Here is a 20471-nt window from a genome sequence, read left to right on the forward strand (position 1 = left end):
TACAAAGCCAATCTTTTCTTCTTGAAAGGGTCACAGCTCCATTTACACCCACCACATGCCCATCAACCCTCATGCACCAACCTTTCCCTTCCCAGTCCCTTATTAGTCCACCACCCAGGCTAGCCCTCGCTTCACAATCACATCATTAATAAGGAATACAATGCATTTTAGTGAAATTAGGGACCTAATCAGCTTAGCAGTGAGCCTGTGCGTGCTAATTTAGCTCAACTTCAAGGCAAAGCCCCCCAGCCAGGCTAAGGCCTTCTAAGGCTGGCCCAAAGCCCCTTTAGCTGATAAGCTGATTGAGGGCTCAGAGGTAAGGGCCAAATCCCTCTTGTCCGTTTGCGTTGTGTTGCTGGTTCAAAGGCCCAGTTCAAACGCCACAGAGGGGCGAGCGAAACAGCAGAAATCAAGAACGAGAGAGAGAGAGAGCGCGGAGATAATTGCGTGAGACAACTTAAGAAGGCAGATGGGAACACGCAAGGCTCGGGACAGCGGCTGGACAGCAGAGATGATTGTATGAGAAAGACGAGAGGCAGAGGCAGCGAGAGACTTAGAAAACAAGGGTGTGAAAAAAAGTGACCCAGGGCATTACCCATGCTCCATTTCAGCAGGTCAGGCTGATGGAAGACTTTCAGCGCATTACACATCATGAGACTGATTACTCTGGGACAGAGGGGAGAAGAAAGAGGAAAATCAAGCAGAGTGAGGAGAGGAGGGGGTGGGAATGTGAGTTTGGCAGGGCGGGCTGAAGCAGTGCCAGAGTCAGGTGATGTTTCCAAAGAACGGGTTCCTCTCTGCGTCGCTCCACGCACTCTTTTCCAGCCCCGAGGAGAGATTGACTGACAACTGTCTGGTTTAAAACGATGGCATGCTGAACGGCTCCCTTCTTATGTGGTCACGTTGTTTTGGCTGACAAAGCTCACGCCTCTGACAGGAGCATCGGTGACTGAGCACCTTGAGCACTCGGGCAGCTTTGCTTGTGTCAACAGTGCGGCTGTAACTCTATTCTAGCTCAGCTCGTGTCAAGTTCAGTCGCCAGTATGACCACATGCTGGCTCGCTATGTTTTCTATGCGTAGGGTTTGGATTGACTTATAATAAAGGCTTGTGACTACGGCTTGTGGGGTCAATGAATGTGAATGTGTCATCAGCTAGAGAAGGATTTTCCTGAATCTTCGGGTAATCTCAGGTCACGCTGAATCATTTACTTCTATGCGTGCAAAAAGTCCCTCAGACATAAATATACTTTTCTGACTTTGCAGTGAATCAGAATATTGTTTGATAAACACAGTATCCATGCTGAATGCAAGTCAAGCGTGCAGAAGGACAGAAATTGTGAAAAGAAGGGAGAAGAAAAAAAAAACAAGCCGCAGTTAGCGTTGGCGCTCGCAAAATTTTCTCAACTGCGTTTGACCTCCTCTTACTTTGCTGCTCCGGCCTCTCTTCATCTTTCAAACTCTCCCAGGAAGCATACGTGTGTGTTTGAGGCAGTATAGCCGCCATTCTGCCTCAAAATGTTGGTTCTTGTTTTAACCGCCGATTGCTCTCATGTTACTTGTGGCACTCGTAAGTAATGCGAGGTCATTCTCATTCAAATGCACGCTCACACCGAGAGGAAACACACTCCCTGGCCCTGTTTCTCTTTCCCACCGCAGACACACCTACGTACACACACACACACACACACACCAGCAGGCAGCCAGATAAGCAGGACATGTGGTTAAAGGGGCAACCTGTGCTCCATCAAGTCTGCAGCTTCGTCAGTCGCTCTGCTCACAGAGACATAAACTCACAACATCTCAGACACATGCTTACATTTTCAAAGATGCAAAGTTAACAAGAGAAAACGAAAGGAGGCCACTGGAATTTCTTTTTTTTGGTTTGAAATTTCAGTCAAGAAGAATAAAATAAACAAAAGACTGTTTAGAGAATAAAAAGTAAATTAAGAAGAAAAAGCAATAACAGAGGAAACAAAACTGCCCATTTGGTAATAATGATATAATGGTCTGCCTGCAGTTACATTTTAAACCACATGGAGGCGCAGTTTTGTTTATTGCAGTGGTCCTGAATGATCTGATCAACTGATCACAGAGTTTAAAAGGTACACCAGGAAACCTGTGTGGAGACGCTCGACACTGTCTGTGTGCGTGCGTGCGAGTAAATGCATATGGTGGTGTGGCGCCCGATACACGTGCGCTACAGGTAAACCTGTCTCTGGGCCTGAACCCGGGCAGCCTCCTCCTGCGCCCAGAGAGCCTCCCTATGTGCAGAGGTGTTCATGCTTTCTCTCAGTGCCCTCTCCAGCTCCATGATCCGCTCAGCTGTGTCCCGCAGGGCATCCTGGGAAGCCAAAAGAGGAAGCTGGGGGCATGAAGATTTAAGGGGAGGGGTTTGGAAGCAAAGCAGCAAAAAGCAGGAAGATGAATGTTTGTTCTTAAATGTTCAAACGATTCGGTGCACACATCATCTGCATTCACACTGCACTGTTTGGCTCTTTGCAAATAAAAACCCTTCTGGCTGAATCAGAAATGACAGAAAAACAAATCCTGCAGCTGGAGAAGCAAACAGAGCACAGCCGAGACACGAGAGAGACACGCAGGGCAGAAAGAGTTTCTAAGTGCTGTGACCTTTGCTGCCATCCATGTGAGTGTGATCCTGTAGGTGTGGAGTGGACTGTGTGCGTTTACATGCACAGTTTGTGTGTGGCCCTTCACACCTACGGTGAGCGGAAGAAAACGATCCGCTTCCACCCTGGTTGATGGAACTGTGAAAGAAAACACTGGACAGAAATAATAAACCTCTGATTCTCCATCTCAACGCCTTTCTTTTTTTTTTCTTTCTCTCCAGCACCGAAAGCGTTGACTCACTTTCTAGTTCACACGTTCACACTTTTCTGGGAGCGCTACAGAAGCTTTGTGGACACGTGGACGAGGAAACAGCTCCCAGTGATTTTAAATGCTTCAACTCATGAACTTATAAACTTCACACTAAACTCCAGATCTGATGATGTGAATTATAGAATTACAATCAAAATGAACTCATATCAAACAATGAGCCTTTAACTATTACAGAAACATAAAGTCCCATAATTGACAACCTGTAGAGTCACAGACACAAGACGACAATAAGAAGGGTGTGTAAAGAAGAACAATTAATGCAACACGCTACAAAATCTGTCCATTAGGAGCAACAAAAGTGTCACAAACCTGATATAGTCAAACCTTACATCCACATGTAAAATATAAATGTGAACGAGGTACGTGAAAAGCAATAAGCACTGCTGAGTAAACGGGATGGCCGGAGGCTCTCTGGGAAACAGAGGAAAGTGAGAGTAAGTCTGGCTGACTGCTGTTAAAATGATATTTCATCTCAGAAATACATGTTTGTAAAAGTGAATATAATCTTTGAAAGAGTGGCATCAGCCAGCTTCAGCTGCCCTGTAAATACGTCTCATGTCTGACAGGGACGTAGAAAATATTTTGTATTACAAGAGAAATCGCTCGTGATGGATTCCACACATGTAGTGAAAGTCATTTTATGAGACGGCGCCAGGAACACACAAGTTGCACATGAATAGCTTATTAAGTGCCTCCAATAAATACTAAAGAAGAGGAAATAAGTATAAGGTTGGTACAATTATCAGCCCATCAGTGCAGGAGGCTCTGAGCGAGTCGGTGGTGCAGACGAAAACTGCAGCAGCAGGATTATCCGTAAGTGTGAGGAAAACATCGCCAAGCCATCCGGATCACAAGTGGATACTTGTGGCACGTTACGCCGGCGTGGCACAGCTGGAGGCGAGCGACAAACACACACACACACACACAGAGCCAGGCTGAGTGCGTCAACGGTCCGAAACTGTAATTGGATGTGACGGACAAGCGGTAACTCGATGCACCAGAATCAACAAGTGCTGGTGTGACCCCACCCAACAGACAGACACACGCACATACACACCCCACTGAGATGGGCTGCCACTGCTGCACCCCTGAGTGTAACCTAACCAGAGAGCTGTGTCTGCCCCTGTATGTGCACTATAACTGTGTCTGTGCATACATGTTTGCTTCAAGTTTTATTAGTAACTCGAGAATATCGCCGGCTTTCAAGGAAAAGAATGGAAAACAGGGCAAGACGGATACACAAGCACAGAGAACGGGGAGGAAAGTGAAGATAATTGCCTCTGCAGCACCAATCATCACCTAATTCCCCCAGGAAGCATCATTACGGCTCTGGTCTGTTCTGGCTTGATGAAGGGATTACGATCGCTTACACAAACGAGCGGAGAGTGAGAGAATGCACATTTCCAGCAGCTGTGCACCTACGATCAGACATCTGTCTCAGTCTTTATGAACTGTTGTGTTTCATAATTTCAAATATGCTAAATATGTGTGCAGGGCCAGACATCTCACGAGTAATTTACGTCCAGTTTACAGACTCTGAGCTCCGAGCGACTGAAAATCTTAAAATCTTTTTTTCTTCACATTTCCCCCTAAATCAAAAAGAAGAAGAAACCTTCCTTGCTATAATAAACAGGCGAGCACCGAGGGTTGCTGACGCCTCTCAGTCACAGATAAAAGAGAAATAAAGGGCAGTGTGAAGGTTTGAGGAGAAAACTTCCGATGTGTTTGTTAAGTGCAGCGTGGCGCGATGGAGACAATGGAGCAAAGAGATGTTATCGCTCCATCCCACATAAACTCTTCTGGCAAGATTGTGAGAGTTTGTTTGTGTGTGTTTACCCTCGGAGCGTGCTGTGTTCCTGATGGACCGGAGATAAGAGAGAGAGCAGTGGAAAGGAAGAGGCCACAGCCCAGCCTGAGCAGACACATGTGTGTATGTTGTGTCTGCATCCAGTGAATATTTCATCTAATGTAGACTCCAACATTTCAGTGTTTCATTGGTGCCTTTGGTGCATTTTTAACAAATTCCTTCTATATTTACCTCTAAATGTATTAATTTAATTGCTGACGTCTAAGAAACGTATTCATGTTGCATTGATGTCCAAGTTATACATTTCTTCTGAAACCTGCCCCAAAAGTGGGGAAACGTCTTTCTTCAACTTGACTGTGCAATCGAATTGACCAAAATGTGGTGCACATGTGAAATCACTGTTAAAGTGGATTTTGCAACAACTCATAAGGATCAAAGGCCTGTTTGACGTCAGGCAGAAATATCTGTATTATAAACTGCTCTAATGGAGCTTGTGTGAATTTTATGTAGTGTCTAAGACTCTGCAGCCGCCTTTGTGGTTCAGTGAGACTATATCCTCGAAGCTTAAGCACAGCATTGTTTTGGACTACATGTTAGCTTTGGCATAATCAAGCCTGTCAGAGCTAGCATGCTCGTTTGTAACCGCACTACTGTTTGCCATGATTGTCCTTTTAATGACATAGTAACAGTTATTAATGCCCAGAAATAGGTTGATGGGAATGTTTTCAATGAAGTGTATTAGCATTGAGGTTTTGCTGAAGGAGTTACCAACATGATTAACATCATCTTGAGGAGACAAATGTTTGCCAAATTCACGAGATTTCATCCAGCGAACATTTAACTTTGAACCGCAAATGTTAAAAAGATGCAAAAGTTTGTTGTGGAAGAAGCTGGTCGATCATCAAAGTTAGGGTTTAAGCACTAAGTATAGTGGATGTCTGTATCGAGTTTCATGGCAATCCACTGAATAGTTCTCTAAATATCAAGATTAACGGAGAAAGCTTTAGAGCCGTGCCGCTGGCACAGCTAAAAATCTGTGTTGAGACATGAAAGGAGTTAACGTTATAAAGCACGCATGGATAAGTGAAAGTATGCAAGAATGTTACGTAAGATGTCAGCACAAAAGGAATCACAGTGCAGTGAAAAAAGAGCTTTCACAGGACACCAGGTAGTGGAAAACTAAGTACACCCACAGAATTAAGAAGGTCAGCAGCAGCTTTTACAGTCTAGGTGTAACAGATCTTTGTAAAAGCAGAAGTTTATGGTCTGGAGCGTTCATCCTAACACAATCCCATAATCTTCCCAGTAGTGGGCGTCCCAGCAAATTCCCCCCAAGCTCAGACTGTAAACAGAGTCTCAGAATAATTGCATTAAACCTAAGAGCTACAGCCCAGACAAGTATGGCTTGTTTGGATGGGCTGTCAGGAGAAGGCTACTTCCTGTAGGTATGCACCAACCAAACAAACTACAACCTCTGCAACAACCTCAGCAGGGATGGTGATTTGGGCTTTACAGCTACAGGACCTGAGCACTTTGCAGTTATGGAGTTAATCATGAACTCGTCTGTACACGAAAGCATCCTAGAGTCACATGTGACATGAATGCAACAGGACGACGAACCAAAGCTCAGCACAAGTGCAATGCAAGTCCTGTGAAAACTGTTCTGTATATTGTTATGCAGAACATCTGGCTCTGATTACTTATTAAGAATGAGAGGGGTTAGGGATTTCCTCTTGGCCACGCCCACCTCTCAGGTGCAGCCAGTTGCTCTGAAGACCAGCTGAGGCTCCTGCCAGAGGAAACAGCAAAGAATAGCACAGGAAACCAGGAGGGCGGAGCATCACAGATCAATGACAATAAACAGGAGTTTCAGTCTGATTTCATGTATCTGCTCGAAGATGAACATTTCCTTTGGTCAGTATTTTTTAATATATTCAATAACTACAAAAATAAATGGAAATAACAACATTTTGCAGACCCGAGGCCTTTCTCAAAGCTTCTTCTCCAATTTATCCCAATCTGAGCGTCTGCCACATTTAGTGCCCAAACATTAAATGATGTAGTCAACAAAAATGTGATGGTTATATTGTATTCAGGATAAATGGTACTAATGATAACACTGCTAATAATATGCTATAATAATAATAATATTTAAAAAAACACGAATCAGAGATTTTCAGAAAGGTTTTTTAAAGGACCTCAAAGAGCCGAGGAGAGTAAAAGAGGTCGCAAACATGAAGGCGAACGACCGTGTAAGCTTCAAAAACAAGCAGTAAAATGTGGTAAACACTGAAGGTCAACAAGAGTTAGAGTGATGTGGTCACCTCCACTGGAACGAGTTCAAAGACGAACGGCAGCACTCGGAGGCCTATCTGACATTCAAGAGCAGAGCAAATATGCTCGGCTGTAATCTAGAAAACGATTGATGTCATTTGAAAGTAAAGTGCTGTATATTCATGGGACTGCTGCTACAGCCAAGCAGCTCGACAGAGGTCAGAATATGAAGATGTTTACAAAAAATAGAGAAAGGCCACCAAAGAAGTTTGGAGTAAGTTTTATTTTTCGCCGTGTTTCCACACGAAAGAAGGAAGTTTGTCCCACAGGTCGCAGCTGTATTTATGTGCTACACCTGAATCTGCTTCGTTCAGCTGTTAGTGTAACTTCAGAAAGAATCACCAAGGACGCAGTAGGTAAGGTCTGCTTCAGCGCGTCCCTGTGCCTGACATGTACGTCATGTCTCCAGCTTGCAGCAACACTGATGTGTGTTTCACAGACACTGTTTAGATACAGAAATAGGAAGTTGAATGCTGGCTGCCAGGATACACAAAGAGCAGAATAGTTCAGCAGAAAAACAGCCTGAGAGAGACTCTTGGTCTGTTTGGCAGGAAGGTAAATGTACTTTACTTCATCCGTCCCCTGGGGATAACCTGGCATGGCTACACTCTGTATATTAACACCTCGGCACAGGCCTGCAGACGAGCATACGTGTGCACTCACACAGTGAGTCAACACTGTTGTTGACGTCTAAGCAGGTACGCAACTACACAAATTACATCAGAGAGGGGACATCACGAGGACTAGACAGTGTGTTGCTATTGTGTGAGTCGCCATGATGCAGTTTTTAGGTATGGAGTTGTTCCTGGTTAAGACCGGCTCTGAGATCTATGAATGGAGGGACGACAGCACAGCTAAGAAGAAGAAATTCATTCCTAAGACATCATGTGCAGTTGGTGGTGAGAGGGGAAACAAAAACAGGTCGATGAAATGAGAACCAAACTGAACTCTGTTGGCTGGAAACATGAAAAGAATCCAAACACAACACTGACATAAACGTAGGAACATATTCAAACCTGTGATAACGAGTGAGGATGTCCATCAATCAGGGCGTCTTTCCTCATCTCACCTGGCACCGTCTGCTTCTGGATGTTAGGAGACTTGATTTGTCTTCAGAGAAAAATGGATGACAACAGATAAACAAGTGTTTGTTATACATCAATGATCAAAATCTGAAATACATTAAACGACTAAATTAAGTGCTATAAGATGCTGCTATACGCTCCTTTGAAAGTACAAAACTGTTTGTTTTTTTGACATGTTTGAGCCTTTTAAAGACGACAATTATCCATAAAAATATTCATCAAAATTACCATTTTCTTCAACAAAAAAGAAGAGGGGAATAATTAATCAGACCTTCAACACCATGCAAGTAGGAAAAATGCTTATGGACGCCTACAGAATGAGTCTAGCGAGTGATTGGTTGAACAAATGCAAGAAACTCTTCAAACGTTCTGCAGATGAAGACGTTTTGCATGAACGAGCGGTCAAAAAACACATGCAACATCTTTTTAAGTCAAGAGTGGACTGGCTTCCACCTCAGAAAAATGGTGCACCAGTTGAAATGTATGTTCTTAAAATGTATGACAAAACCAATTTTCCTTGAGGTTTTCTTCAAGTGTTGCCTTTGGACTTAGTTACTGTATCAAAGAGAATCAAAACATTAACCAACTGTGCCAGAAAAGTGGAAGATTGTCTTTATTAAGCCCCATCAGGAAACACATTTTTTGCATTTAAGCTATCCTTTGTATTGGGAACAATGGGAAGCCAGTGTGCCATCGGGGACCAAGATTTCTGCATCCGTATGTTGGAGTGTCCTTGGGCAAGAGACTAAAACCGAAGGACCTCCTTATGCACCCTTACGGGTTTCCATGTGTGCACGAGCTTTAAAAAGTCTAAGTGCAGCTTGCAGTGCACTTTGAGTACAACGTAAAGCGTATTAAAAACTAGAGTAGGTTGAGCACAGAGCACAAGTTAGCCTGTGTATCAAGTTGTTGGGCAGCACAGAGGCACATTGGTGGCCTCGCATCAAGGTTGTTGGGTTTAACCTGACAAGCATGTCCAAAGATTGCCTGTCAGGTTAACTGGTGATTCTAAAATGGCATTTGGTGTGATGGTAAATACACAACACAACACAAAAAATAACAACAATAATACAAAAATTGGGCATGGAAGAGCTGAGCCAAGGAGTTTTCATGCACCAAATACATGAAATTCATTATATTTCAGGGGAATAAATCATACAGAGTGAATGTTAAATGTCTGAACCTATATTTACACATCCTGGCGTTATCAGAGGGGAAATCCTCGGCCCGCCCAGCACTGTGCAGCTGCAGCTGATATCTGACCACTGGCACAACATGGTGCAAAATCGTGCTTTACTGGAAACAAAGAGGCTCTGAAGAAGTTTTCAGTTAAAAGTTATAAATTATAATCATTTATCCTCTGGTTCTGTGGTGAAACAGGTGTTTCCTGAGATGGAAACGATGGCTAAACTGGGAAAATTTCAAAAACAGGATTTTTTAAATGAACGGCTCCAGAGGGACAAACACTTGTGTCCACTTTTGAAAGCTTCAACTATCAGCTGCACTGTGATGACGGGCGAAGGAGCGGCTCCCAGAGAAACCAGCAGAAACTTGGCGAGATCGTGCAAGCACCACATAGAAGGGACGTTGTTTTCCACATGACGTGAACATATGTGCATAAATTACACTTCCGTGCAGCTTTTATGTTGCATGTTTGCATCTGCGTCTGCGTACCGACTATTGAATATAGCACAATATTTAACATGTACAAATAAGTTGGCTGTCTTGCTTTATGTGGCTTTATTGGTTTTATTAGCTAAAACAAGTTCTGCATGCTTCATCTCAGACGGCTGCAGAGCTACACTGTGTACAGTACATCAGGGAAGGATGAATGCTGTGTGCTTAGTCTTAGCAAGAAACTGGGACAAGACAAGACACGACTGAGGTCGGTGAGACACTGCTGTGTAAATCTTTCAACAACAAACACAAACATATGCAGACAGGAGGTGCGAGCACATGCATGCGCACCACTGTGCACATGACCCACATTCTCCTCTTAAGAAGTAAAATGCCACGAGTCTGATTACTGACAGAAACACACACATGGGTAGTAAATCAGCTGTCAGCGTTGTGTGCTGCTCAGGTGCTGATTACAGAGTTGAACTGTGTAACCAGCCAGGATGGATGTGTATTAACCTCCACGCCAGCCTTGGTGTATGTGGCACACACATATTAGCTTTAAAAAAATATGGGAAACACACACAAGCCCTCACAGTAAACTCACTACTACTAGACGCTCATTAACCACCAAATGCATGCACCCCTGGTCTTAGGGTTTATGTTTACTCACAAATATGCTCAAAATAGAATCAAAACACATCTCTGAGCTCCCAGTTAGGCCTTCATGCTTTAAGAGAAACAGAGCAGAAAGTGCGAGAAAGCTGACAGTGACAAATTAGTGCTTAAGAGAACCCTCCAACACTGTAAACAAGCTGTGACCAAGCAGCTGCTAAAATGCGCCACATTATTATTCCACATCCACGCTGGTGTGTTTATTCTGGGCGCAGCCGACAAGCTGCCCCCACATGTGGGCAAATATTTGCTGTCACAGCCCTTAGTTGGAAGCGTGTGTGTGTCTGTTTTCATGATTGATGTTGGTGTGCAATGAATGTGAAATATGCCTAATAAAAAGATGAATAAATGTAACACCTTCTCACCTCGCCACACACACAACAGTAACCTTTAAAACCATTGAGGAAGTTTTGGTTATAATAACCAAACATCTCTAAAGTTAGAAATATCCTGTCTCAGAGTGAAAAACTAGTTCATGCATTTATTACTTCCAGGCTGGGCGACTGTAATTCATTATTATCAGGAAGTCCTAAAAACTCCCTGAAAAGCCTTCAGTTAATCCAAAATGCTGCAGCAAGAGTCCTGACAGGGACTAGAAAGAGAGCAGATTTCTCCTGTTTTGGCTTCCTGTTAAATCCAGAATTCAAAATCCTGCTCCTCACATACAAGGTCTTAAATAATCAGGCCCCATCTTATCTTAATGACCTTGTAGTACCATATCACCCTATTAGAGCACTTCGCTCTCGCTCTGCAGGCCTACTTGTTGTTCCTAGAGTATTTAAAAGTAGAATGGGAGGCAGAGCCTTCAGTTTTCAGGCCCCTCTTCTGTGGAACCAGCTTCCAGTTTGGATTCAGGAGACAGACACTATCTCTACTTTCAAGATTAGGCTTCAAACTTTCCTTTTTGCTAAAGCATATAGTTAGGGCTGGACCAGGTGACCCTGAATCCTCCCTTAGTTATGCTGCAATAGACGTAGGCTGCCGGGGATTCCCATGATGCATTGGGTGTTTCTTCTTCACTCACTATGTGTTAACAGACCTCTCTGTATTGAATCATATCTGTTATTAATCTCTGTCTCTCTTCCACAGCATGTCTTTATCCTGTCTTCCTTCTCTCACACCAACCAATCACAGCAGATGGCCCCGCCCCTCCCTGAGCCTGGTTCTGCTGGAGGTTTCTTCCTGTTAAAAGGGAGTTTTTCCTTCCCACTGTCGCCAAAGTGCTTGTTCATAGGTGGTCGTATGATTGTTGGGTTTTTCTCTGTATCTACTGTACAATATAAAGCACCTTGAGGCGACTGTTGTTGTGATTTGGCGCTGTGTAAATAAAATAAAATTGAATTGAATAACCAGAGATGTGGCAGAAGGGGGCGTAATCAACATTTCTATCAATATTTCTATCTGTTATTACTCTCCCTTCTGGAAACCACACAGGTTTATAAGTCTGCCGTTTCATGTCTCTGACTTGCATCTTTAAAAAAAATGTTTTTAATCACCGTGTTGTTGATTTTATGAGTTTTTATCATTTTTATGAGTTGGGTTTGAAAAGTGCTGCATAAATAAGGATTAAATTCTCTTAAGCACGGCGTGCACACAGGTATTTTCACACGCACACGTATGTACACTGAAAGGAGGAGAAGAAGAATCTGTTTATCCTCTGGTCTTTGATGTGTCTGTGTGTTTTTATAAGCTTGCAGGCATGTCCATGGAGAGCTATGTTGCCATGAGGGCCTATCAGCTATCAGACAGAGCTGCTACTGGCACAGGTGTATAAACCAGCAGACACGCTGGTCCTGTTTGATAGCTGATATGCCCCCATCAGCCCATCGGTGCAAAGATTAAACAAGGACTCTGACCTGAGCGAAGGCGAAGGAGAGCACGAGGAGTGTGCAAAGGAGCAGAAGGGCTGGGTCGCATGCGAGTGGAAAGTATGAGGAGCAACAGTGATTTGTTGATTAACGAAATGAGTAAATTCTGCAGGGAAACAGTTTTTTATTGTGGTGACATTTCTGTGAAAGATGAAGTGTGAGAGAGAAAGCAGTGTGAATAAGTCCAGCCATTTCCTAAACTGAGCGTAATAAGTAATTTTTCACATTTCCTTTTGCTTCTTCCACCTGGAGCTCTCCACACATCCACCTTCCAACATAAGCAGCTCCACTTTATTTCTGGATGTCACCAGAGAGCTTGTTTTTCCCCTCGTATTTCTCTTCTTACATATTTATATAGCCCTTTCTTTATTTCAGCTTTTCCATTATCACTTTGATATTTTTGCTTGATGTTTTCCTTGTATTTCTTCTGCAGGAATAAAAACATAAAAACTAATCAGGAATCCTCCTGGTGGACTTACTGATGACCCTTTTTAGGAGAGCTGCTGAGTGTCCAGTAGCAGGCAGCTGTGGTCAGAGTGGCTCTTACAAAATCTGATTGTGGTCAATTGTGAATATAGAGTCATTTCCCATGTAAATATAGGTTAAAAGAAGCAGTAACTTTTAAAGAACAAAACAAACAGATTGCTATCTTTCCCTTCACAACACTTAATTCTTCCTCGTTTCTTTTAATAAACCGCCGAGTGGAACAAAATCCTCAGATTTCCAGCAGACGGGGACACGCCGGCGCAGTTACGGCTCAGGGTTGTACAACATATTGAATAACAGGCAGATATGATCTGAAGTAAAAACATTTTATAACTGATGTAAAAACTGAAGGAAGACAGAGAAGACGAAGAGGAGAAAATGAAAACACAAGTTAACTGAGAGACACAGATCTGAGATGCTTCTGTTGTTGAAGAGAGTTTATAATTCAACTGTGTGTGTGAGTGTGTGTGTTACTGTGTGTGTGTGAGTGTGTGTGTGTATGTGTGTGTGTGTGTGCGTGTGTGTGCGTGTATGTGTGTGTGTGTGTGCGTGTGTGTGTGTATGTGTATGTGTGTATGTGTGGCAAAGTGTTTCTGCGCAGTGTACCAGGGGCACGGAGAAAAGTTGTTGTACCATAGGCACGAGGAGTGTGTGTGTGTGTGTGTGAGTGTGTGTGTGTGTGTGTGTGTGAGAGTGTGTGTGTGTGTGTGTGTGTGTGTGTGTGTATGTGTGTGTGTGTGTGCGTGTGAGTGTGTGTGTGTATGTGTGTATGTGTGGCAAAGTGTTTCTGCGCAGTGTACCAGGGGCACGGAGAAAAGTTGTTGTACCATAGGCACGAGGAGTGTGTGTGTGTGTGTGAGTGTGTGTGTGTGTGTGTGTGAGTGTGTGTGTGTGTGTGTGTGTGTGAGTGTGTGTGTGTGTGTGTGTGTGTGTGAGTGTGTGTGTTTAAACTATTATAGTTTATACGTTTACATTTTTAAATTTGAGTGTGTGCATCTGTGTGTGTGTCATGAAATTGTCTCCTCTACTGTGGGTTTGTCTCGCTTACAGAACTGTGAAAAAGTACTAATTTCTTTATATGTTACTGCAAAGGAGTTTCTTATTATTTTTAAGGTGCTCTTGAACAGTTATTCCCCCGGTCAGTGAGGTTTTAGTTCAGCCTGGACAGTTTGTGCCTGACCTACAGAAACACCAGAGATGACACAATCTGACAGATACAAGATACAGATACAAGGTGTTTCCCAAAATCATCTTCATCTCAGCATGGTGTTCGACATGCTCTCGCCTTAGGAAAAGTGAGGAAACCAGTCAAGCAGAGGACAGAAGAAGGAGTGGTACATGTGAAAATTATCTACAGCAGATGAACAGTATCTGATAGTCGTGTCCTTAAAAAAAGAGGGGAAATCCAGCAGAAATCAGCAGACTTGACATGGGACCTGTGAGATGCTCTGGCCCTTCATCTGATCCATCCACTGTTCGCCAAAGCCTCATCAGAAATGGTCTCAGTGGAAGGGTGGCTGTCAATAAGCCATACTTAAGAAAGGGAAACGAGGAGGGAACACGGAGGTACGCCAGATTACACAAGAACTGGGATGAAAACCAGTGGCAGCAGGTCTTATTGAGTGATTAATCCAAATTTGATATTTTTGCTCAAGTTTTCATCAGTATGTATGGAGAAGGTCAGGAAAGAGGTGCAACAGTGAGGGTTACTGTACATCTGTGAAACATGGTGGAGGCTCTGTCATGGTTTGCAGCTGCTTTTCAAACAGTGGTGTTGGGGCTGTCGTCAAAATTATGAACCATCAGGTTTTGATCCACCGTGCATTACCATCTGCAAAGCATCTGATTGGCAACAGGTTCATGAAAACACTGACAATGCAGTAAAAGCTGGACAGGAAAAAACAATGGGATCAATCAGTGAGATCTGTTCTCCCCAGAGTGTAGACCTCAACAATACAGAAGCCGTGTGCGATCATCTTGACAGGAAACAGAACAAAAGGCAGAAACATCCAAAGAAGAGCTTTGAGTGTCCTTCAGAAATATTCCTGGAGACGACGAAAGAGTTCGGACTGTTTCGTAAAAGCAGTCAAACCAAATACCGACGTTCAAGCTTGTTAGAACTATATAACTGCCTCATATACTGTATTTCAATGTAATCACTGCACCTAATTCCCATTTTCTTCACAAAATATCAAGACATGAGGGCCGGCTCAAGATTTCTTCACAGTGCTGCATATTTCATCTATTTAACAGCAAGTTTCAGGTTAAAATCATTGTTTAAAACCAACACCTGCATTAGAAAAGCCGACTGTTTACAAACATATCAATGAATAAATATTATAAGCAGAGGTGATGAGTGTATCAGCACCTGGAGTTTGATTATGTTCACAGTAATGCAGCCAGAAATGACATGCATGTGTTTATGTGTGCGTTTGTTTGTCATCCTCTCCTTACATCTTCACTCGACAATCTCGCTTTAGACTCACACACATAAATACATGCACACACACACGAACACACATAAATACATGCACACACACACAAACACACATAAATACATGCACACACACACAAACACACATAAATACATGCACACACACACGAACACACATAAATACATGCACACACACACGAACACACATGGACTCCCTTTTCCTGCAACCCTCCCTCACATACCACAGGTCTTACATCGTCAGTCGCTGTGGTACTGTGAGACTGGACGGCTGATTTATTTTTCAAGTTTAGCCCCCAAATTTTAAAAGTATGGGGCTGTCCAAGCATCGAGAAAACCATACAACATAATTCCAACAATTAATATTATAAGTTTATGAGTGAAGGAGGCAAGAAGGAAAGGAGAAAGAAGAATTAAGGCTTTATGTTTCATGCCACAATTTATTCCTAAAACTTGTGAAACTGCTGAAACACTCCAGTTCAGTGTTTTTTCTTTGGCATCGTGTTGAAAGTTAATTAAAACCTCATGTATTTTAATTCCCACAAGTTGTTCTTAACTTCCAAGTGTGTCAGTCCCAAAAAATGTTTGGGGGGGTTCTTGTTTTGTTTTTTAGTCCATCACACACAGACGACTGCTTGAAGAGATCTATAACTGCGAGAGATCTGTTAAACAAATCCATCAGCATTAGTGTGACACGCTGATACGTTCCACAAAGCCTGTTCAATGTCACTGATTAGCTGTACATCTACTGTACACTAACAACAGTAAATACAACGTCACCCATAAACCACCCTAATGTTATCACTGATGACTCAGAGTAGATCACTAAGCAATCAACAAGCTGCGAGTGAGACTCCCCTGTGCTGGAAGGTATTCATTACAATGGCCTGTTAGCTCCATCCATCTTTGACTCTCTTTGCTTCGCTGCCAACTGGATGAGAAAGTGTCTATTTCCTCATCTGTTCTGCCTCTCCATTCAGATAGTGGTTAATAGGTCATCTGACTGACTTCCAACAGAAACACTCTGATTAAAAAGACATTCATCCTCTGCCCAGATAAGCTGCATTCCCCATGCTCTGCAACAGAAGTCCAATCAGCACACTCGTCCGCCCATGCTTTCATATAACACATGTGCAGAAACACATATGCAAAAATTCTTCTGTTTCTGTTTAATGTCTTTGCTAAATCAAAAGGTGCACTGAGAACTAACACGGTTTGATGCCCCACAATTTTCTATAGCAGACACACATGCTAACAACTACTGTACAAACAACTATTCTGTGTGTGTTCATAGCAACTCTGCAGGACTACAGTGGGCCTTGATCTCACAGGCCGGCTTGCATGTGACCTCTGACCTGTGCATGCCGACCAGAGGTGAGGGTTCGTGCTGATAGCAGGGACTGGCTGACACTAATGAGACAGCGGGACCAAATAAGATGGATGAGCTGAGGGGAAAAGGAACTTTTCCAACGATCCAAAACGTTGGCGGCCCAGAAATCGCTGCACACCCACATGCACGGACACTACACATGCACCGAGCACAATGAGCATGCATGACCAGGTCATGGAAGTTTCAAGTAAAGGGCAGAAAAATGTAAACAAAACAAAAACATCCATTCTTGCAGAGATGCACGGAAAAAAAGAGTCGAGTGTGTGAACAAATTCTGCAGGAGCTACTGCTTTCCTATTACTTGATGCTTAGGAGTTCCCACAGAGTTTGAGTCAGCGCATGGTTTCCATGCCAGAGCAGCCAGTCTGTAAAATGGGTAATGAATGAGGCAGGAAACTGTTGGATCCAGAACACACAGCCATGCAAACTGATTCCAAACCATTCAGAACCAGAACAAGTGTTAACACACCTGATGAAGCCAATGTGTGTGAAAAATGATTGTTTTCATATTTCTTTAAACTCATCTTTGCAGCCTGTGATCCACAAAAAGACTGATTCACTATTAATCTACAGACACACGCCTAAACACCACTTTAAATATCACATTTCAAACTCAAAAACATTCTCTGTACACATTTCTGTGCTTCTTTTTCACCCACACACACACACACACACACACACACACACACACACTGTATGAAATAAATATGCAGACAAACACTAACATACTGTACTTCTGCCTTGGCACTAAACAACTACTCATTTGGGTACATATACACACCATGCCAATCCATAAATCAGATGATAATTGAGCAGCACTGTGCCAGTAATAAACAGAGTAGTATAAACATCCAGTGTCTGGGCTGGATACAAAAACCTCCCACTGGCATGCCGCTGGCTGCCTGCCTGGCAAACTCGAATGCTCGCTCACATACACACAAACACCGTCACAGGATGCATTGACAGTAGTCAGAAGCAATGCAAAGACATTTATATAAACACACATATGGATAATTTGATATGAGAAAACACAGATGACCGCACTGATGACAGGATTGAAATGTGTGCAAAGAAGATTTGCAGACGTCAACACAAAAGAGAAGCTATATGTCTCCACAGGAAGCATATAAAGTCTCTCATTGTGTTATTACTGTGACAGGAATGAAGACCATAAATGGATTATGCATTGACTGCCCCAACGAGACAGTCAAATCTGAGCTTCCTGAGGCTCAGATACAGTCAATCCCCCAATTTCCAACTTTATACCTGAGAAAGTTTAAAAGGAGCCAGCAACCACAGCACGATGTCAACGTAATGATCATGGGCAGTGTGAGCAGCATTATGACGGTGGGGTTAACGGGCACACTAAATATCTACTTACCCATGTCTGCAGACATTGACAGATAAAAACAAATAATAAGACATTAAGCCAAATGATTAGACTGATATTTAAACAGGTCGCATTCATTTTCTGGACTGATTACATCAGGCTGAAAGAATGGCAACATAAAAGTGGTTTCAAGTGCTAGGACGACTCAATCTAGACAGTTTATATTTCATGGATTACCCCTTTATAAATACAGCACGTAGGAATGAGCCGAGGCCTCACACAGATCCGGTTACACTCTATGAACACACAGACTTGTTACGAAACCGACTGAATTCCTCAAACCCTCACCTCTCAAGATCAGAGATTTTTTTCTCCTTGCAGGATTTGTCCATCTCGGCATCATTTAAAGCTCCCATCAGCCTCTCCACTTCAGCTTGTGACTTCCTGGATTCCTCTCTGTAGCGGCCAACTTCCTGCTCTAGGACCCTCAGACGATCTGTGATATCCGGACACATCTTGACTGCTTCCTCTGTAGTTTGGATCTTTGAGTATATATGTTTGTGTAAGCATTGGGGTGAGAATGGATTCATTAGGTACAAACACAACCATGTGTGAACTGCTACATAGACAGCACGAAAGCATTTGAAATATTCTCTACGTTGACCATCAGGTCATTGTCAGACGTAGCTAAACACTCACACTTCCTAACACTTTACGGTTCATTACCAAAGAACAGGTTCAGATAAACTGAAAAACATTTCAATTCTTATATTATAAGCATATTAATATAGCTGAGCCTTAACCTGTTAGCGCTGTTAGCCTAGCATGTAATATGCTAACAGTTAGCACTAACAAAAAAGGACCTACCGTGGGGCTCACGGCCGCTGGCCCGTCTACTTTGGTTTTCACCTAGTTAAAAAAAGAAATTGTAGATAAACAAATAAACCTTGTGACATCCTGCAGGACTAAATCATTGGCACTGATAATTATACAAGAGCAGGTGTGTTATCATCTTGCATGAACCGAAAAGAAAAAGGTAAGTCAGGCCTGAATTCTAGGTTACAATTCATAATTTAGCTGCCTGCTTTTCTGTGGTTTGCTTCCATCAGTTCCCTCCCCAGGGCATCTTTCATGTAGAGCTAGGAGTTCATTATCATTATAAAATTACATACTTGCTCTGTTTTGGCTGCGATTTTATGAGACCACCAAACATCTCAATTCTTTTCAAAATAAATGCTGAAAGAAAAAAAGAAAGAACACAGTTATGCTGATCAAACCGTTCTCTGAGAAAAATATCCCAAAGGAAGTTTCTAACCTAGAATTATCTTTCTCTGTGTTTCTGCTTTTTTCTCCTGGTCTTTGCCTCTCTGTCTACTGTGTTTGTGAAGGTTATTTAACTTGTTGAGACAGCTGAGGCCACTCGTTTAAACATCATCAAGTGAATGTGCACAAACACTGCGCACACACACACACACACACACACACACACACACACACACACACACACACACACAGTCATGTTTCATCCACTTCAGAGTATATTACATTTACTTCCACCTATTGCCAACAGTTCCCCTCACGCTAACCCCAACCACTACTCAACCAAAAACTAACCATATCTTCATCCTAACCAAGTCATCACACTAAGATTTAATGATCTCTGTTACTTTGGCATGCGCTTCACCTCCCAGAGGAAGTAAGGTCGACACAATGTAACTCAGCCTTTTTCATCTGGCAGGCGGGTCTGCGCGCTACCCTTTCATTAACGTCACCTCTCGAGCTCCAATGTGTTATTTTTTCAGTGGAATCCCATTCAACACTTATGATATAAAAGAGGTTATTGTTATGATAATTATTTTCATCCAGACAAACTGTCAGTGCTTAGGTAAGTTTGTGCTGAGGGATTTATTTAACATCTATTCATCAGCCTTTTAGCCTCAGTACAATTTACATTCTATTTATTTAGCTCCTATTTTGACCATTTTTAGACAACGTTACCGTTTCTTCTCAGCAAATACAGACAATATTAGAGCTTAACATCAGTTATGTTGAGCTATTTTAAATGCATAAACATTACAGTACTTATGTAAAGTCTGTACTTTTAGTTTACTATTCTACTTTTTATGAGTGATTTTTAACAAACTCACTTTAAACTGTTACTTATTAGCCTGAGTAGATCAGCAGGTTGTTAAATCCTCAGACCATGCCAGATTCAGAGTCATTTAAATTACCTTTCTTCCTCATTCTGATGCTCAGTTTGAACTTCAGCGGGTGATCTGGAGTTGCTACCATGTTACTGGCTCATTATGATTATAATGAGAATATTCTCAGGTCCACATAAGCCTATGACCATACCATACCACCTTTATTTATAAAGCACTTTAACATAAAACCAGAGTTCACAAAGTGCTGTACATGCTAATAGCATAAGTAAAGAAAATTAAAATGAGATAAGATAAAATAAATAACTAAAAAACTAAAATAAATTGAAACATGTTAAAACAAATAGAGTCGACCCCTCTAATCAA

General features: G+C 42.5%; 1 protein-coding gene across 2 annotated transcripts in view; it reads right to left on the minus strand.

Moving 5' to 3' along the window:
• LOC146495503 (ERC protein 2-like) overlaps nucleotides 1-20471 on the minus strand; it is a 162466-nt gene that overhangs the window by 82928 nt on the left and 59067 nt on the right. The window contains exons 9-12 of one of the 2 annotated variants that reach the window (XM_085146165.1): nucleotides 18811-18852; nucleotides 18292-18485; nucleotides 8057-8150; nucleotides 2211-2363 (exon numbers count right to left, since the gene is read on the minus strand). In XM_085146165.1, coding sequence (XP_085002291.1) covers nucleotides 2211-2363; nucleotides 8057-8150; nucleotides 18292-18485; nucleotides 18811-18852 — 483 coding nt within the window. The remainder of the gene's footprint in view (nucleotides 1-2210; nucleotides 2364-8056; nucleotides 8151-18291; nucleotides 18486-18810; nucleotides 18853-20471) is intronic. The other variant, XM_085146166.1, reaches the window with a different exon arrangement.

Source organism: Neolamprologus multifasciatus, chromosome 20 (genome assembly GCF_963576455.1).
Source record: "Neolamprologus multifasciatus chromosome 20, fNeoMul1.2, whole genome shotgun sequence".
NCBI lineage: Eukaryota > Metazoa > Chordata > Actinopteri > Cichliformes > Cichlidae > Neolamprologus > Neolamprologus multifasciatus.